This window comes from Chionomys nivalis, chromosome 23 (genome assembly GCF_950005125.1).
Source record: "Chionomys nivalis chromosome 23, mChiNiv1.1, whole genome shotgun sequence".
In the NCBI taxonomy this organism is placed as follows: domain Eukaryota; kingdom Metazoa; phylum Chordata; class Mammalia; order Rodentia; family Cricetidae; genus Chionomys; species Chionomys nivalis.
Window position 1 is genome coordinate 11405297 of NC_080108.1, and position 17984 is coordinate 11423280.

The following is a 17984-nucleotide window of genomic DNA, read 5'->3' on the forward strand; positions in this document are numbered from 1 at the left end:
TGGGTATGAACTCAGGCATGTGAGGATAGTGCTCTAACCACTGAGCAACACAGCAGTCCAAGAAAGCCAATGTTACTCTAGGAAATGACTTTCAATAGCTATCAATATCCAAGAGATGACTATGTTCAGCGTGTAGTGGGCAGTTTTTTAATTTTTTTCTACAAAAGCGTGACTTTTATTTATAGTGTATGTCTATGTTTGCATATGTTCATGTATGTATCGAGGCCCACAGAGGCCTGAAGATAATATAAGAGACCCCAGAATTGGAGTTACAGCTGATTGTGGGCCAACCAACCTAGATGGGTACTGGGAACCCAACTAGGATCCTCTGCCACAGTAGAGTGTGCTCTTGATGGCTAAGCCATTGCTCCAGAGCCTACACAAATAAAAACAAAGTTAATCACAATTAACTTTAGTCCTTGTCCTCAAAAAAATGGGAGATCCTGCGTAGACAAAATATTTAGAGAAGCACCTTTATATCCAAGGCCTGTGGCAAACTCCTATGGAAGGCAGTCTAGACCCTAGTCTAGAGTTGCCCTGTCTGGTTTGTTGCTGGAGGTAGGTCCAGGGGAGGGAAAGCAACTGACTGGAGCAGAGAGGGGATAGGCAGTACCCACAAACCACTCCTGGGGGAGAGAACATGTTCCTTAGAAGTCTGCGTGAGGGTGAAGTTCAGAGCTGAAGGGGAAGAGGAAGAATTGAGCTCAGCATGTTTGTTGGTCAGTGTCATCCCACAAAGTCCTGGCCTCTCAGGCCACCAGGTTCCCTGGCAGGCCTCACAGGACCCCTAGCCGGCTTTGAGCTAGGTGTCCAGGGCGGGACTACCACAAAATATTCATTGCATTAGCTCCAGATACTGTGACTCCAGTAAATAAGTAAGGAGATGCCCGTGTGTCGTTCCCTTAGCAACAGTTTCTGTTTGTTCACGTTTACGGCTTGACAGCTGCTGTCCTACACAAGTATTTTACCTGGATTGAGTCATTTAGCATCTAATCATTTAGTCACAGCACGATGAGGTGGAGGCCAGTGGCTCCACGGGCTTGGAAAAGAGAAAAGGAACCAATCACTTGCAAACAAACAGATGGAAAGAGAAAGCACATATACTATGTAGCGATTTTTAGTTAGAGGTTTTAGAAGATTCATTTTAAGTGATGTGTGTGTTTGTGCGCGTGCATGCGCGTGCACATGAACAGAGTATTCAAGAAGGACAGAAGAGAGCATTGGATCCTATGGAACTAGAGTGACTGGCAATGATAAGCCTCCCAACATGGGTGCTGGGAATGGCACTCAGCTCAGGTATCTTCTCGAGTGTGTGCCTTTTTAACCACTAAGCTATTCCTCCAGAACCCCAGACTTGTAACAGTACAGTGGATCCTGCTACCAGGAATAGTTTGATGACAGGGCAAAAAAGCAGACAATCTCCCTTGCCAGGGACCATCACTCAACCACACAGGCATCTTGTGAGACCACAGTTCCATAAGCAAGCTTGATAAGGCAACTTGGTAGCTTTCTGTTCTAAAGCATAGATAAGGGCTGGTCTTCCCAAAGCAGAGGGAGGTGAGTGATCAGCAGGCTATGCTTTTGTTTGGAGCTTTCATGGAAGCCCATTCACAACAATGATGGTGACTCAGCAGGAGAGTAACAGATTCACAATGTGGCCGGAAAGTGAGTAAAAATGTTGAGAGGCCAATCACCTATCAGCTCAAAGAAAGACAGGAAAAGAAAAGTGCAGAATGATTAAAACCAGTTGATTTATTATTTTTTCCATCAGATTGATAGAAATTGCATAATGTGATGAAATTAAGTTTTTGGTGAGACTGTAAGGAAGACGTTCCAGTCATCTGCCAAGGCAGGGGATGTAATATCTGGGCTTGCAAAGAATTATAAAAAGGAAACTGGGGAAGCCTGATATGATTGTCTCCAACAAGCACAGGTTTCTCTTTATAGGAAATAATAACTTCAATAATAGCTTGCATAGAAAACATACAAAAATTAGTACACCTTTTATTTTATTTATTGATTTGGTTTTTTGAGACAGGGTGTATCTGTGTAACAGTCCTAGCTGTCCTGGAATTAGCTCTTGTAGATCAAGCTGGCCTCAAACGCACAGAGATCTGCCTACCTCAGCCTTCCGAGTGCTGGGATTAAAGGCATGCAACACCACAGCGCGGCTAGTACATCTTTTAAATCGGGAAGATAAGGAAATTATTCCAATATCCTTTGTGAAGAAAAGGAAGAGATATTATGTCGCTTATCCAAATAATGAAATACTAAACAGCTGTCATAGGGAGTTTCATCTGTGCAGATTTCTATAATAGATTTCAAAATACAAATAAATGATCACAAAATTTGGCCCGACCACAACCTGAAACTAGGGCTGCCACGATTTTGTACAGATGTGCAAGAACGTCCCTCTGACCTTGGGCTAGTGCCGCCCTTGTTGTTGATCTTAGTGACGTGGAGAGGTGCCTGAAACAGCTTAGGTAAGCTTCATTTGCTTGTGAAACCTTTGCTCCTGACTGTGTCTGTGCTCACGGTTTACAGTGCTATGGGGTTATCAATGCGATGCTCTCTGTTTTCAGAGAAATTCAATCTGTGGAGAGTTCCCCTTGTTAATCTGATAGAAAGCAGTGCTAGAAAACATGCGTGGTTTCTATCGTGTGCCAGTGACTGGGAATGTCGAACCATGGTGCCATTTTTGTTCCAAAGCTACTCAGAGTATAGTAGAGGAGACAGGAATGTTAGAAGTCGGAGTGCCTAAAAGGAGATATGGGAATAGGAGTCCAGGCACCCAGTTGGCTATTATGGGATGGAGCACACACAGCTCCAAAGCCCTGCACAAGGTCAGTCAGAGGATCCGGGGAACAACTCCTTGAGGGCAGACCCCTCAGGAAGTAGATAACATCAGCTGGGCTCTTTCCCTTGGGCTTGTTGGGTGAAGGCTAGAAGCTTGGCATCTCCGTGGCTATGAATTCTTCACCTCCTACCAGAAGGAAGTCTGTTGGCAGTGGGGGAAAACAAGGTCAGAAAACACAGAGAGTCAAGAGGTGAGAAGTCAGGCGTTCTCAGGGATGTTGGAGCCCTACTTCTAGCTGCGCACATTGAGTCTCCATCCCCATCCTTCTCAGTGAAGTGAACCAGGGAGCCCCAGGTGTAAATCTGGACTCCTGTCTGATCTATATCCCGATTAGCTAAATGCAGAGTTAAAGACTGCACTGGCTACCATTAAACTGATTGTCCTCATAAACTAAATGCCGTGAACACGTCAAGGGTGGCCGCTTGAGGTTGCTCACTATAGAGTGTCGATACTTGTATGTTGGAAGAGCCCAGGGCCAAAGAAAACACTCACTCATGTCACGGAAGATAAACAGAATGTCACGGTTGGTTTTCGCAGTCCTGGTGAGATGTCTAGCTTGCTGGTGAGCATGGTCAGCCACTCTGAATGGAATCAAAGGCCTGATGTTTCCTTGAAGGGACAGCCCAATGTGGTGATGTGTGCTAGCCATAAGGAAGCGCCAGGAGTGGCCACTCACACAACATTGAATAGGAAGTGTCAGCCCCAGGGTCTCAGACAGTAGCGGCACCTAAAGAAGCTCCACAGATCTCTAACGTCCCCAGAGAGGTTCTCTCTTCCAGAAAGGGTATGAGTGTGACTGTGTGCTCCCAATACTTTTCAAAGAGACCCAATCTTTAGGAAGGGACATTAAAAGAAGCCTAGACATTCGAACAAATTAGGTCATTTAGATCCGTGGGCAGTGCCTGCCTGGACTTGGCCTTCCTCCTGCCCAGCTGGCTGGCAGACCTTGGGAATCTGCTTTGGCTGGACATGACCTGCAGGTACTGGTCATTGTTGCTGTTCTGCTGGTCACTGCTGGATGCCGCTGACACGGAATCAGATTCTGTTAAGGATGGTTCGAACTTGGCTTTGACTCTGGGCGTCAGAGGATGCTGTGGGTAATGGACATTCCTGAGTCGTGGCTTTTTGTGTACAAGTGTGGGCCCCTCAAGCTGCCCCTCAAAACTAGTATCCCCATATCGGTAGTACATCCTTCGCTGGTACTCGGGGTCTCTGGCCCCACTTTCTGGTCTGTCGCCAGTGTAAAAACGAGAAGCCTGAGGAAGGTCTGTCAGGGAGCCGTGGGGGATCGACCATTGGACCAAATCTGCCCTCAGCATCTCCTCCTCTTCTTCACTCAGCTGTGGTGAGCAAGGCTGGTGGGGGGCCCAGGACATGTACTGCTGCACGTTCCTGGGGTGCAGCTCCACAATGTCACCTAAGGCATCTATCTTGAAATGCCTTTCTGGCCAGAAAGTTGGGTGGGTCTTTCTGTGACAGTCACGTTCATTTACAACATAGTATCTGGGAGTACGGGGTCTGTGGCCATGTGTCATCAAGGCAGAGACTCCAGGCCCACAGAAACGAGGTCTGATTGGCTGAAAGTCTTTCCGGGAAAGAGGCTCTGAACGGACATCCTTGAGGGGCTGTGTCTGTATCACGGATGTGTAGGATCTGTTCTTGTGGAGGTTGCCTGTGCTGGCACATGGCCCATGTGGGTACCTGTAAGACAGAAGTGGTTAAGTAGCTATGGCCTCCCTCTCCCTCCTTCCAAAGCATCTGCTGGTGATACACTCATGGACCACACTGGACATCTCAGAGCCCTTATACACCAAGGGATGCCAGTTGCCATGGAGATGCATGGCACGTACGTGCCTGTGATATCCTATCACAGAGCACTGGTTCTGTTAGGAGCATTTCATGGGACCAAAGTTTGTGGAGTGCATTTTAGGAATACTGCTCTAGCGGCCAAATTGCCCTCCAGGTTCTCAGCCACTCCCTTAAATGTTCACATGGGGAAGATATACTTGTTCCAAGGACTAGTGACTGGTTTGACACCCCGGGCCCCCCATGACTCCCCCAAGAAGGACTTAGGTCCCTTGCTACTTGCCTAGGTACTACAAGATATGAAGAAACTTGCTTAAGACAAAAATCTTGGTTTCTATGATAACTTGCAGAAAGGAAAAAAATGTATTTATCTCTATGATATCTGCTGTTCTACAAATGATGAATATAACTGCTATGACTTTGGGCCAACATAACTCTGTCCCCTCACTCATCTGGGTGCTGTACAAATACTCGAGGCAGCTGGGTTCTCCTACTTTCTGAAAGAGGAGTCTGAAACAGTTGAATCATATAATAATGCGTTGAAGATTTTCCCAATAACTCGGTCAGTCTCATCCAAAGCAGAGAGCGTTTACCATTAATACAGCCATTCTAAGAATGAAGATGTAATGAGGTTGGATAGAAAGATGGGGAAGCTATGGGACTTGGGGAGAAAGGAAGGAGCTCAGGACCCCAGGGTGTAATTGGAGTCTCTCACCAGCCGAGAAGCAGGAACCCAGCACACTCGACACTGGCTGTGAGGGTTGGGACATGGGGTTCATATCCCTCTCCTACACAGATACTTTATGTGTTGTAAGGAGCCAGGATTAAGACCTGAATGTCTATGACTTGGGAAGAGCCATTCCTTTCCCCCCTTTCCCCAGGGAACCTCAAACAAGACTGCTCACTGGTTTCCAGTGACCATATTTTGACTTCCTGTGTCCCCGAGAACGGTATATTTTCATCTTATAAATTGCAATCCTGCCAGGTGTTCCGAAGGAATCTCCTCTAAATTTCCTAATAGCCCTCTGCATATAATAACTTCAACCCCTATCGCAACAAACACAGCAACAAAGCAAAAACAAAGGAGTCCACGCCTTTGCTCTCCAGTACTTCCTACTTTCCCTTCATGCACCTCTCTGTCACTTCGCCCTCCTGCTTCAGCCTGTATCGAAATGACTTTTCTAACCTCAGCTCCACTTCATAAACTGGCTAGTCCTGAAATTCTTCCCAAGGGGGAAGCCGCAGATCACAGTTTGGCCTGCATCAGGTCCTTAAAACTCTTGGGGGAACTCCTGAGGCTACTGAGGGCGATGGTGCGGAGCTGTGACTTCTGTTTCTGCACCCACAAATCCTGTCTGGAGACACGAACTGTTAAAAAGCCATCTTAATTTCATAGGCTACAGAAATATGTATACGGGGTGGCAAGAAAGATTTTCTTACAGATTCTGGGGTAATGTAAGGTTTGAAAAATCTGGACCTCCCCTCTCACTTCCCACATCCTCAGGGTCCCAGCGGTCCCTGCCTTCTGACTCCTTCTGTTAGATCTGGAGTTCAAGGCCCCCCAGCCTCTTGATGGCTTGTCTGGTCCTGCCACCGGTATCGCATTTAAGAAGTCGACTTTCTTTCTGTGTCAGAGGTCACCCTCACCTGCTGGAGTCCTGCTCTGGCTTTGATCTGGATCCACCTGGAAGAGGAGAGCAGGGGCCCCTGGACCCTTGCCCAGGACTCTGGGGCAGGGACCTTGTGACCGTCTCCATCCTGAGGCTCTTGCTACTCAGAGAGTCAAAGTTGACCATGGTGCCATTGTTTTGGGGCATTGCCAAGTATGCTGAGGACAGCTGGCTGATGAGGTCACCTTCCTTTAGAAGCCTCTTGGTGCTTTCTTCATGAGTCTGGATTCGAGCTGCGGGCAAAGGCAGGAGCAGATGACATGCCCAGCTTTACTATGCTTTGACCCTTAAGTCCCTCACAAGGCCCGTATGCTAAGACCTGGTTCCTAAGCTGGTACTCTTGGGGCAGGGGAAGGTGTCACCTTTAAGACTAGGGCCTGGTGGTGAGTACTCTGGTCGTAGGGGTCATATGCTCTGAGGGGATTGTGAGAACCTGTTCTGCTTCAGACTGTGGGGTGAACAGACTTGCTTGGCACACACTGGCAGTGCTGTGTACTCCCTTCCTGAACAATGGGGCCAATGGAGCAGATTGGCACCTGGAACTGTGAGCCAAGATACACGTTACTGTTTCTATAAGAAAGTGATGCCAGGTGTTTGTTATCCCGACAGAAAGCTGGCTGACACAAAGCTGATTCAGCTGCAGGACTTCCATAACAACGCAGTCTATAGGTGTCAGCAGCACCCACAAACACAGTGAACCCATAAGGTATCCAGGGAGCTTAAGTGAGAACTCGAGGAACCCAGGGCACCCCAAGACTACAGGATATAATCTCCTACTCCTAAAGCAAGGCAGGATGATTGAGAAAGTTTCTGTGGATCCTGCTTTGGGGGAGGCTCTGCCTAGATTAAACAATGATTCTTGATTGGCGAGTGATCTCTAACAGATACAGTGGGTTTTAAAGCACAAGCCAGTCACCTTGGGGTGTGATGCTTAGGCCTGAGTCTCCTAGAGGAGATGAGCTCTCTTCCAGATAGCTCACCTTAAAACAGTCACAGGGACTGGCTCATGACAACTTTTGAGCCCCATTCTCTTTCACGCCGTGGCAGGTAGTGTGAGCTGTGCGCCAGCCTGGTGGTACCAACTGAGCATCCTGGTGCTCAGTGCACTCTACTGGTGGCCTTAAGAAGCAGAGTCACTGCCTCTGTTTTGAGCTGTACCTGCCCACCTCCCAACGCTTGAATCTGGCCTTCTAGCTACATCAGATCTTGCTCCCCACACTTTTCCTCTTCTCTGGGCCTTAGTTTTCTCTTCATGATGGGTTTGAGTTTAGAGAACTGGAGGAAAGATGGTATGGCCTTGGAGAATCTATGACTTTGGAGCTTTTCTCTGGAATCTGCTTCAGCAGCCAGGCCTGCCTGCCAGGCATCACTAGGTGAAGGTAGTATGTACGGAGAAGACCCGGGTAGAGGCCTGGGATGTGGGCTCATGTGGGAAGAGATGGGTGCCTGAGAGGACACATACCACGTGACCATCCATGCAGATTCTTGAGCATTTTCCATCCTACCACACTGAGTTTTCGCTCCTGTTTCAAAGCCCCTTTCTGATGACAGAGGTCCAGGGCTTAGTTACAGGCCTGGGCATGATTAAGCCAAGGGCCCAGAGCTGTGGATGGCCCTGGTTTTTCTTTAGTGTGCCCACTGACTTGTGAAAACCCCGCAGTGGTTATGAGGCATTTTCACAAGTGGTAGGCCTTCTGCCCTTTCTCAAAATGCCCATCAACTTAGAGAGTAGACATTTGTATTTGAAGATTCACTTACCCTCTACCATCTGGGCAACTTTTTTCTTGTCTTCAGATCTTGCCTGAAATATGAACAACAATCAGTTTGCTTGAGGCTTGAGAGGAGGCAGTTAACATTTTACTTTGGGGAGAGAGAAGACTTAGGTGCTATCATTCCGACCTTGGGCATGATAGCACCAATGAGAACAGAATGCTCAGGTCATAGAGACGGTGATGTGGGAATTCCCTCTGTATGCTGTGTTTACCGTTGATAAATAAAGAAACTGCTTTGGACCTATAGCAGGGCAGAACTTAGTTTGGTGGGGAAAACTAAGCTGAATGCTGGGAGAAAAGGGCGGAGTCAGGGAGAAGCCATGGAACAGACGTGCTGAAACTTTTCTGGTCAGCCACGACCTCGTGGTGATGCACAGATTAATGGAGGTGGGTTAAATTAAGATGTAAGAGTTAGCCAAAAAGAAGCTAGAGCTAATGGGCCAAGCAGTGATTTAATTAATACAGTTTCTGTGTGGTTATTTTGGTTCTGGGCAGCCAGGACAAACAAGCGGCCTCCTCCAAGACTGGACCTGCTACTTGAGTGAATCAGTACCAAGATGGGAGAGCCAAGGCTTCGCACCTGATGGGTTTCCTGTAAGGACAACTAATTCATGACTGTGTGACATTCTGCCAAGTCAGGCAGAATATCCTGTATCTGAAGGAGTTGGGACCTGTAGTTTTCATATTCATATTCTGGTTATCTTAGCGCTTTCTCTTCACCTGTACTGATTACATGCGGCCTGGAGACGATTTTATAGAATACTACTTTTGATAATTTTGGGCACAAAACATTTTCATGGTGTAGAATTTTCCACTCGTGGCCTCATGGTGACAGCCAGAGACTTTCAGGTCTTGAAGCACTTCAGATCTTTAGATTTGGGAGGCTCAGCCTGATGTGACTTCAGTCTCAAAGAAAATACAGATCAGCCACTAGGGAAATATCCACGGGCAAAATGCTCTGCAGCTGGAAGGGGATTTCTAACTTGACATTTCACAAAGCTAGCTTGTTAGCCCTTTACAGAAATTTGAATTTATAGGAGCATTTGTTTTTCTTTCCTTAATGAAAAGAGTGCAGGGAGCTGATCTTCAATGATGGTAAAGACAAAGAAGGTGACCAGGATGCCACACTTAAGGAAGTATGATTCTCAGTGTTAGGAAAGGCAGGGTAGACCGGACCCAGAGAAAGTCTCCTTGAATTTGGTACCCTGGATGCTTCCCTGTCCTTCTCCAGATCCTAAGGGAGGGGATACAGAGGAGTAGTTGTGGAAGGGCTGGAAGTATCTGCCGCAATCTGGTTACTTTAGGAGAGGATGTGAACCGCAGGTAGAAAGGAGTTCACACTGGCCATATCTAAAGGATAAGAAAGAGGACAAGGGGAGGGAGCTTAGGGTGCAAACAGACCTAGGGGCTCAAGGGTTAAAGTCGACCCAGGTTAGGTTAGCGTGGCTCCTCACCAGTCTATTAAAGTCTGCAGAGGTACCTGGCACCTTGAGACTACTCAAGTGAGCAGGCTTGCTCCCAGGAAATGTCAGCAACCCACGGGGTATTCTTAGAAATCACTTGAGGGGACTTCATGGGTAGCCACTTTGTACCATAGTACGTGGCCAAGTAATGCTAGAACCTGAGGGTCTGTGTTCCTTTGCACTCTCCTGCTGGAGAGGGTACAGGCATATGACCAGGGTTGACGTCGTCAGGGATGAGAGCAGAGTTCAGATGATGCTTACGTTTTGGATCTGCATCCTGAGCTGCTGGCTGCTGAGTTTCAGGGACCTGGCGATGCTCTGAAGGTAGTAGATGAGCATGCTGGAAGGGACATGGAACAGTGAGTGGGCTGGAAGGGACATGGAACAGTGAGAGGGCTTCAGGTGGCTCCTTAGCGTTCAAGTCCTACTCAGGCGGCAGAGGAAGTGAGCACTCCCTGGTCAGATATGGGCTGCCCACTGACTCCTGAACCCCGGACAAATATGTATCTGCCTTCCCTCCTTCCCTTCCATTGCCTTCAATTTCTGCACCCTGACAGTAAAAATGAGGTACCAAGATCAGCAGGCTCTTTGCAGCCAATCCAGCAGGAGGTAGGAGTAGGTGCTTCTTTTACTTCTCCCTGAAAGTACTCCTAAACATAAGCGACTCAGCAGAATGATGACATTTCAAACTTATCTACATTGCTGCAGAGTACAATACTGGTACTAATAGTATCCCGTCCCATTATAGTGGCCACAGTAATCCACCAGATGCTGTGGTTGAATCAGTAGCTATGCAGATGTCTCTCTGTAGCATGGTGGCTTGTGCCACTCTAAAGTGTGGCTCGGATCATCAACTCCTGTAAGTGATGTCTGGATGGATTAATGTCATTTCATTATTGGACAGCAGTGTGATCATGTGGTCACACACACACACACACATACACACACACACACACACACACAGCTGTCCTTGAAGGGTGACGGGTTTGGCATCCTCTGGAGACTGAGAGGGGCTGATGTCCCTTCAAGGTTGAGAGTTATGACAGAGTGTGGAGGCTGGGAGATGTGGTATCCCCTGGAGGCCGGGAGGTATGATGGCCTCTGGAGACTGGGAAGTGTAGTGCCCCCTGGAGGTTGGGAGGAGTGATGCCCCCTGGAGGCTGGAAGGTGTAGCACTCACAATAGAAGCAGTACTGCCGGGAGTATCACCACGGGGCTGCTGATGTGTCCCACCACAATGTGAAACCATGCAGGGAAGTCATTCTCTATCGTCTCTGACACGATGTCATAGATCTTCTCTTGCCCACTGTGAGAAAGGAAAAGATAATTCCGGATGTGACTGCTTTTGGCTATGGAATGATTCAAGACCTATCAAAAAACGTTTGGGTGTCTAGAGGTGGAGCTCCCAAACCAGCTACAAAAGCTGGAGGCAAATCTCCAGATGGCAAAAATGCCTAACATTTCCAGAAGTTCTGTGAAGTAGTCATTTAGTTACCCAGTAGAACTGGAGGTGGGCAATTGATCACAGTGCAAGTACACTGACTTTTTAATGAGCAAATGAAGATACCTCCAAGGGTTTGGGTGTCAAAATTAAGTTGGCTTTAGGCATCAATGAAGACCGCAGTTGAGATTTCTGTACAGTGAGATACTATAGACATCAGCCATATAGATTTGTATATAGCCAGCTGTTCCTTTCCTTTTTTCCTTCCTTCCTTCCTTTTTCTTTTTTCTTTTAAGATTATAGTATAATTACATCATTTTATCCTTTTATTTTTTCCCACCAAACCCATTATAGATCCCTTCCTTGCTCTCTTTAAAACACATGGTGTCTTATTGTATTAATTGTTATCATATGCATATATGTATATACATATATTCCTAAATACATAAATACAACCTGCCTGGTCTGTATATTTTTTGTAAGAACATTTTCAGTTTTGAGGCAGAGTCTTACTCTGTGTAATGGTCTGTCCTGTCCCTTTAAGAGACAAGCTACCCCCTTTGTCATACCCCCCCCCCCCCCCCCGTCCACTGAGGCAGGCAGATCCTCCTTCCTGCGGCAGCCCTAGTCTCTTCTTTCTCTCTCTCTCTAGGGCAGCTTCTGCCTTGCTCCCTTCTCCCCATTTCTCCCCTTCCCCCTTCTTTCTCTCTGCCTCTCTCCATGCTCTTCCCCCTTCTCCCCTTTTCCCTTCTCTTCCATAACCCACTAAATAAATATCCAACCTCATTCTGCATGGCGTGTGCCTATCCATGCCTCTGTCTCTCACCCACAGTGTGGATCCCTGCCTGGGACTTACTGCCCGCCATGACCCGTGGGCCCCTTGGGGAATGGCGCCGTTTTATTTTTACCATAACACTCAGGATGTCAGGCTGGCCTTAAACTATTGACAATCCTCCTGCCTCAGTCTCCCAAATATTAGGATTTAGAGGTGTGATGAACCATGCTAGGCTTCATTTTTCCCTCTTACTTAAAAATATTATATTATATTCATTGATCTATTTACTTATTTTCTTTTCCTGTGCGTGTTACCTGAAGGGGCCACAGTTGAGAGACGGTTTGTAGTGGACAATGGCAAAGATAGTTGGCAGCATGCAGAGGAAGAGCATGAACAGGAGCATGGCCAGGTAGAAGTTGTTGGATCTGCAGAAAGACCAGTTTCATACAGCATTCACTCTGGAGCCTGGGTGAACACATCCTATTAACCCATCCAGAGGCAGGCAGCACCTCTGGAGATGGAACCGGTCCCTAATCAGGGGCCAGGATGGCTCAGTTGGCAAAGTGCTTGCTGTACAAGCAAGAGGACCTGAGTGAGTTTAATCTGTAATAATTCTAGAAATTCCAGCACTCAAGAGGCAGAGACAGGAGAGTCCCTGGGGCTCACTGTCCAGTCAGGCTGGCCAGACTGGCAAACCATAAGGTGGAGAGTAACTGAGAAAAATCAAACTCTGCCTTGCATACATACATAAACCAATATGTGCTTGAGTGAGGATGTGCATGCTTGAGCGCTCACGCACGCGCACACAGCAGCGTAGAAACCTGGAAATCAGCTTTCAGCAAAAGGCTTCCAGCCCAGCAAATTCACTTCACAAACAGTGACTGGGCACTTGTAAGTTGTAAGCTAAGAAGGCGGTGGCAGTGGCCCCACCTCTGTGTGCCCGGCTTCTACCCAGTTAGTGCTACAGGCGGCAATCTTAGAACTGCTGCCCACACACCTGGGGCCCTACCTAATTGTCGTGGAATATTAACAGGGCCATTGCACCTGGCATTTCCTCTGGAGGGATGGCCACTTAGGCCTTGGAATTATCTCTTGTAAATATCAGTGATTGTTATCTGAGATTTATGGGGTCGCTCTATCTTGGAGATTTCAGAATCTCAGTTATGAGACCTTCCGGGCACACCTGGACTTCTTATAATGACTGTGTTTGCTTAGGTAATGGTTCTGTAGGACAACCCCGAGTTCAGATAAGAGAATCAGATAAGTGAATTTGGGAATCCACTCATTAAATGATCTTTCGTGTATCAATAAAAAGATCTCTTACAGAACTCCTGGTCAGTCAGTCCACAAGACTGGCTCCCTTGCTGCTTTTGCTGAGCCTGAATTCATTTTGCACTTGCTCTCTATCTTTGACCGACCAGTGTAACTTAGAACACTGATGTCTGGTGCCTTCCTTTCCTGCTGCTGCCTGGAACTTGCCTCTTGGGTCTCAGGAAGAGACCCTCAACCATCTGCCTTGGATGACATTTTTCTCTCTGCCCCTTACTGCTCAGAGTAAATAGTCCCAGGCTGGTATCAGGGCCTTCAAGGGCCTGGCTTCCCCAACAGTGACTCAGACCAATTTGATATATGAGGCCCTGTGTATAGTTTATTGGTCTAGTGATGTTCAACTACCCTGTCTGTTGGTTTCCCCATCTTCCCCATTCTCTGACAAAAAGGGCTTAACCAGAAGTCCTGCATGGAATGCGTTAAGTAGGTGCTAATGTTTGTACCCTCTGCAGTCCATGCTGATGCGTGGTTGCCTTTGTGGGGTCTTTGGGAGGTGTAGATTAAATTAACTACATGTAAATATATAAAACCACATATATCTAAACATAAGCATAAATGTATACTGGTCACCAGGTAAAATATAAATAGATTGCTTTCCAGGTCATGTTAAAACATTTGATAGCCACTGACAGAGCTAAAGATAATTAATTATTGTGATAATTAATTTGTCAGATAGTTATGTGACAAAACACTGTAACTGAGGTCTAATCAGGAGACTCAAAATGTGTTATGAATTCAGTCACTTGGCTGAGATGAATGCGGGAAAGAGTAAGCAGCGTCAGGATTGCAGAACAATTGAAACTTTTCACCAGCTGTGAAAACTAATGTGTCCGGCCCTAACCCTCAGCCTGCCACCCTGTGGTATGCGCCTGACAAAGGAACACGGTCAAGGGTGTTGGGCGTTACGGTCAGCAGCTGGGAGCAGCCACAGTACAGATAAAGAAATGTGATGGCCAGTTTTGTGTGTTTCCTCAGCAACACGAGGAAGAAAAACCAAACGTTGAGTGAAGAAAAAACAAACAGCCCTGAACACAAAGGAACACATTCTGTGTGTGTCACGTTTAACACAAACAGCAACACCAGGCAAACCCAGCTAGTTCTGGAGAAATCAGGGTGACAGGAAGAAGAAGTGATGTGTTCTGGGAATCACTCACGTTCTGGCTCATATGTGGATGCTGGTTGTACCTTTGTGTTTAGCCTGTGAACGTCCAAGCCTGGTAATTTCTAACCTGTGCTCTTTTTCCAAGTCGTCCCTGGACGTTAGTAAAAACTTAAGAACAGACGTGCCAAGAGCTTTAAAGGGATGTGTTAGCATTCAGGCATTCTGCTGGCCTGCGTACCCTCACTTGTCAGGATGTGCTTGTCAGTGCTCAGGCAAATACATAGCCGCTCTCAATCTGCTTGCGTGTGCTGCGTGGCTGCTGTACGCATGCGCCAAGGCCCCTTTAAAAACAACCTCCACAGGTTTCCCTCCACTAATTCCCGCTGCTCCTCCTCCAAAGAGGCAGGCAGGACTTTCTGCACCCCCACACCCAATAAACTCTCAACAGGAACTCTGTAACACCTCTCTCTCTCTCTCTCTCTCTCTCTCTCTCTCTCTCTCTCTCTCTCTCTCTCTCTCTCTCTCTCTCTCTCTCCGACTGTCTCTATCTCTCCTCCCCGCCATTTTTTAAAAAATTGTAACGGGATTATGACTGATTCCGAGGGGGAGGCATAGGCAGTGACTTCCCAGTGGTAACTGAGTAGAAAAACAGCAGGGTTTTGATAGGCACTGTGCTAGGAGCCCCCTTGTCGGAAGAGACATGCTCAGAGGATATATATGGTCTCAGCCGAAGGCAGACACTACCGCTAACCAACCTGGAGGCTCGAAACACTTGCTGGTGGGGGACATTGCAGGTCAGCACTGCCCAGCTCCTCAGGTACATCAGCCCGATGAGCTTGAGGACATTGAAGGCTGGTAGACACGGAGAGAAGAAGGCCCCCATCCTGCAATGGCAGAAGGTCAAGTCAGCCTGTGTGTGTCCACATTCAGGGCTGCATTCCAGAGCCCATGGCAGAGCAAGGGCCCGAGACATGATATTTACAGAAACCTCTGGAGAGCTGAGACACGGTCTCCACATCCCAGAGGTACGACTGGTCCCTGCAAGTGGGCAAATGGGTAATGTGTTTGTCCCTCTCCTAGTTTAGCAAAGGGAAAGGCCTTCTCTGGAGAGTAGCAGACACTGGAGAACTAGATCCTGGTCTAAACTTTAGACTTTGCAGTTCTGGGGCAAGAATTAAGTGAATAAGTTACTGAGTTTCAGACTGAATCAATACAGGTTAAACACCACACACAACTTTTGTTGTCTGTTGTTCTCAGCAACCTTGTACATGTTAGCTTATTTATGCTTCTGAAATTGTGAAAAGGAGAGATCAGAGGGCAAATCTAGGAAAATTCATCAATTTGATCGAAGACATGATGCCAATAAAGTGACCCTAGGTCTAGATGTGGACTCTTTTAAGAGCAAAGAAAGTGAGCGGAGAGTCACTGCTCAGCCACTCCAGGGACACTGGGGCGTCGAGCCAAGGTGCAAATGTCAAACACAAAACAAAACCCAGGGCCTCTGCTTTGGTTCAAAATCAATTTGTATTGGATTTGCAATTGAACTGATCCCTGTGGAATTCAGAGTTAGTGGCCGGAAAATTAAGTGTTTAATAAGTAAGAATGTTTTAAGAACAAATGTTTGCTTTCTTCGGGCAGGCATGCCTCCTCGTGCCTCTGCCGCCTCCTTTCTCACTGCATTCCAGGACTGCAGTGACTTGATGGGGTTGCAGTAAAGATTAACTCAGTGTGCCGGGGACCTAGCACACATTAAATAAATAGTGCGAATGACTTCAAACACCAGATTTACACTATGGGGTTCCCTGTGTGTTATGTGATTGACGGAGGAGGTTATATTTTCTGAATGTAAGGAATATCCAAGCTTCCTCTTTTTGTTTGACTGATGGTACTTGAGTGTCATTTGTGGTCCCATAGGTAGAGCTGGAGCTCTCTCTCTCTCTCTCTCTCTCTCTCTCTCTCTCTCTCTCTCTCCCTCTTCCTCTCTCTCTCTCTCTCTCTCTCTCTCTCTCTCTCCCTCTCTCTTTCTCCCTCTCTCTCTCTCTTTCTCCCTCTCTCTCTCCCTCTCCATACTGACTTCCCAGGTCTGTGCACACCCCTCTAATAAACTCCTAAGCAGGTTTGTGGAGTGTTCTGTTTCCTTCTCACTCACACACTACTGAGAAGAGAATGACAAGAAGACCCTTGCTAGCGCCCTGATGCCCCTAGGAACGGAATCTACTTGGTTGGAGGTGCCCCAGGCAAAGAGGTTTGCCAGGGCCTTGGTCACCTGCTAGGATGTGCCAGCTATCCAGAAAAATAGCCCTCCATCTGGCCCCCATGTCTACATGAAAGAAATGATGGGAAATGCCCAACATGGGACTTGGCTCTGAGTGTCCCACACAGTCCCTGACACCTTCCTGGCAAAAAGTCCCTCTTCCTGGGTTACTCCCCTCCCAGCTGAGGTACTCCACCACTTCCTATGCAGACATTTTGGGGGGCTGCAACCAGAAATGGTTTAAAAAGGAACCACCCTCTCTGCCATTCTTTCCTGTAAACCCTCAGAAAGTCACTGATAAAATGACGGCACCTGAGAAATAGTCCCCTTCTCAATATTCTTTCCTGATGGTGATTGTGGCTGTGTGGGTTCACAGGTCCACCTGGGCTCATTGAAACCTTAGCCCAGATAATGGACATAAGTGAAGCTGAAGCAGCTTTGAGACCTACCAAATCATGCCTTGATTGTAGACTAGGTGCAGCACATTCTCCGCGATCTTGAATTCCCCATATTCAGGCTGGTAGAGAAAAACAGTGGCATTAAAAACAAAGCTATTAAGTCCTCTGTACACAGCGGCTCTATGTGGCCACTTGGACAGACTTCTTTGCAATTATAGATACTTAGAGCAAATGGTGAAATGTAAAGCAGGGGCAAGAGCTAGCCTTGCATGGTCACTCCTCTTCCCTCGTGACTCCCTTTGAGGTAACTCTGCCCACTGGGGCCATGCTCGTATGTAGCAGTTTCCTTCCTGGAAGGAGGAAGGTCAGGGGACTTAGGAAAGCCAAGACTTCGAGGCTCAGGAAATGTCCGTGGCTCAGGAGGCCCTCCTGTAGCTTATACAAGCAGTTACCAAGGAGACCAAAGACTGTCATCACCCGTGCTGGCATGGGAATTTTGGTGAAGTAGCTGCCTGAATCACCCATGGGCCTCTAAGTAACCCTTCACCCACGCCCTTGCAAGTAACCCCAAGAAGCTCATAGGTTCACTAAGCTAGACTTGAATGGACTCCCTTCTAGTGTCTATTTGAGATGAACAGAAGCAGACTCCCCAGAAAACATCATGCAACACAAGCCTGACTAATTCTTAAGCAGGCCAACAGCCAGAAGGCAGATTCAGTTCTAGAACTGTCCCCAAGCACACAGTATTCCACTTACAAACTTGCTTTCCAGGTCCCAACACCAATAGTCGCTTAGGTAGCGCACGAAAAGTCCTCGGAAGAAGTCTATGAGGAGGATGCTGGCCACCGTAAAGAGCATGTCAATGACCGACAGCTTCAGCATCTCCTGCAACACAGTGGGTCCTGCTGCTACCATGCCCCGCCCCCCATAGTCCTCCCCGTATCTGTCTTCTCCACAATCCCCCCTGGTCCACCCTGTCTCTGTCCCTTCCCTGGAGCAGAGCCAGAGGCCATCTGATTTATTCCCTTCGTATCATTATACAGCACAGGGGCACATCTGTTAGGAGGGTATCTGTTACTTTGACTTTGGGTCACAAGGCAAAGCCCGTACTATCCAC

At 47.5% G+C, this 17984-nt stretch overlaps 1 protein-coding gene across 2 annotated transcripts in view; it reads right to left on the bottom strand.

Annotated features, from left to right (window-relative positions):
- Window positions 1-3714: 3714 nt before the first annotated feature.
- Window positions 3715-17984, bottom strand: part of Tmc3 (transmembrane channel like 3) — a 34003-nt gene continuing 19733 nt past the window's right edge. Inside the window, exons 14-23 of one of the 2 annotated variants that reach the window (XM_057756539.1) lie at window positions 17624-17752; window positions 16919-16986; window positions 14971-15099; window positions 12099-12209; window positions 10749-10874; window positions 9830-9908; window positions 8092-8134; window positions 7647-7718; window positions 6311-6566; window positions 3715-4558 (exon numbers count right to left, since the gene is read on the bottom strand). In XM_057756539.1, the coding sequence (XP_057612522.1) occupies window positions 3715-4558; window positions 6311-6566; window positions 7647-7718; window positions 8092-8134; window positions 9830-9908; window positions 10749-10874; window positions 12099-12209; window positions 14971-15099; window positions 16919-16986; window positions 17624-17752 (1857 nt within the window). The remainder of the gene's footprint in view (window positions 4559-6310; window positions 6567-7646; window positions 7719-8091; window positions 8135-9829; window positions 9909-10748; window positions 10875-12098; window positions 12210-14970; window positions 15100-16918; window positions 16987-17623; window positions 17753-17984) is intronic. The other variant, XM_057756541.1, reaches the window with a different exon arrangement.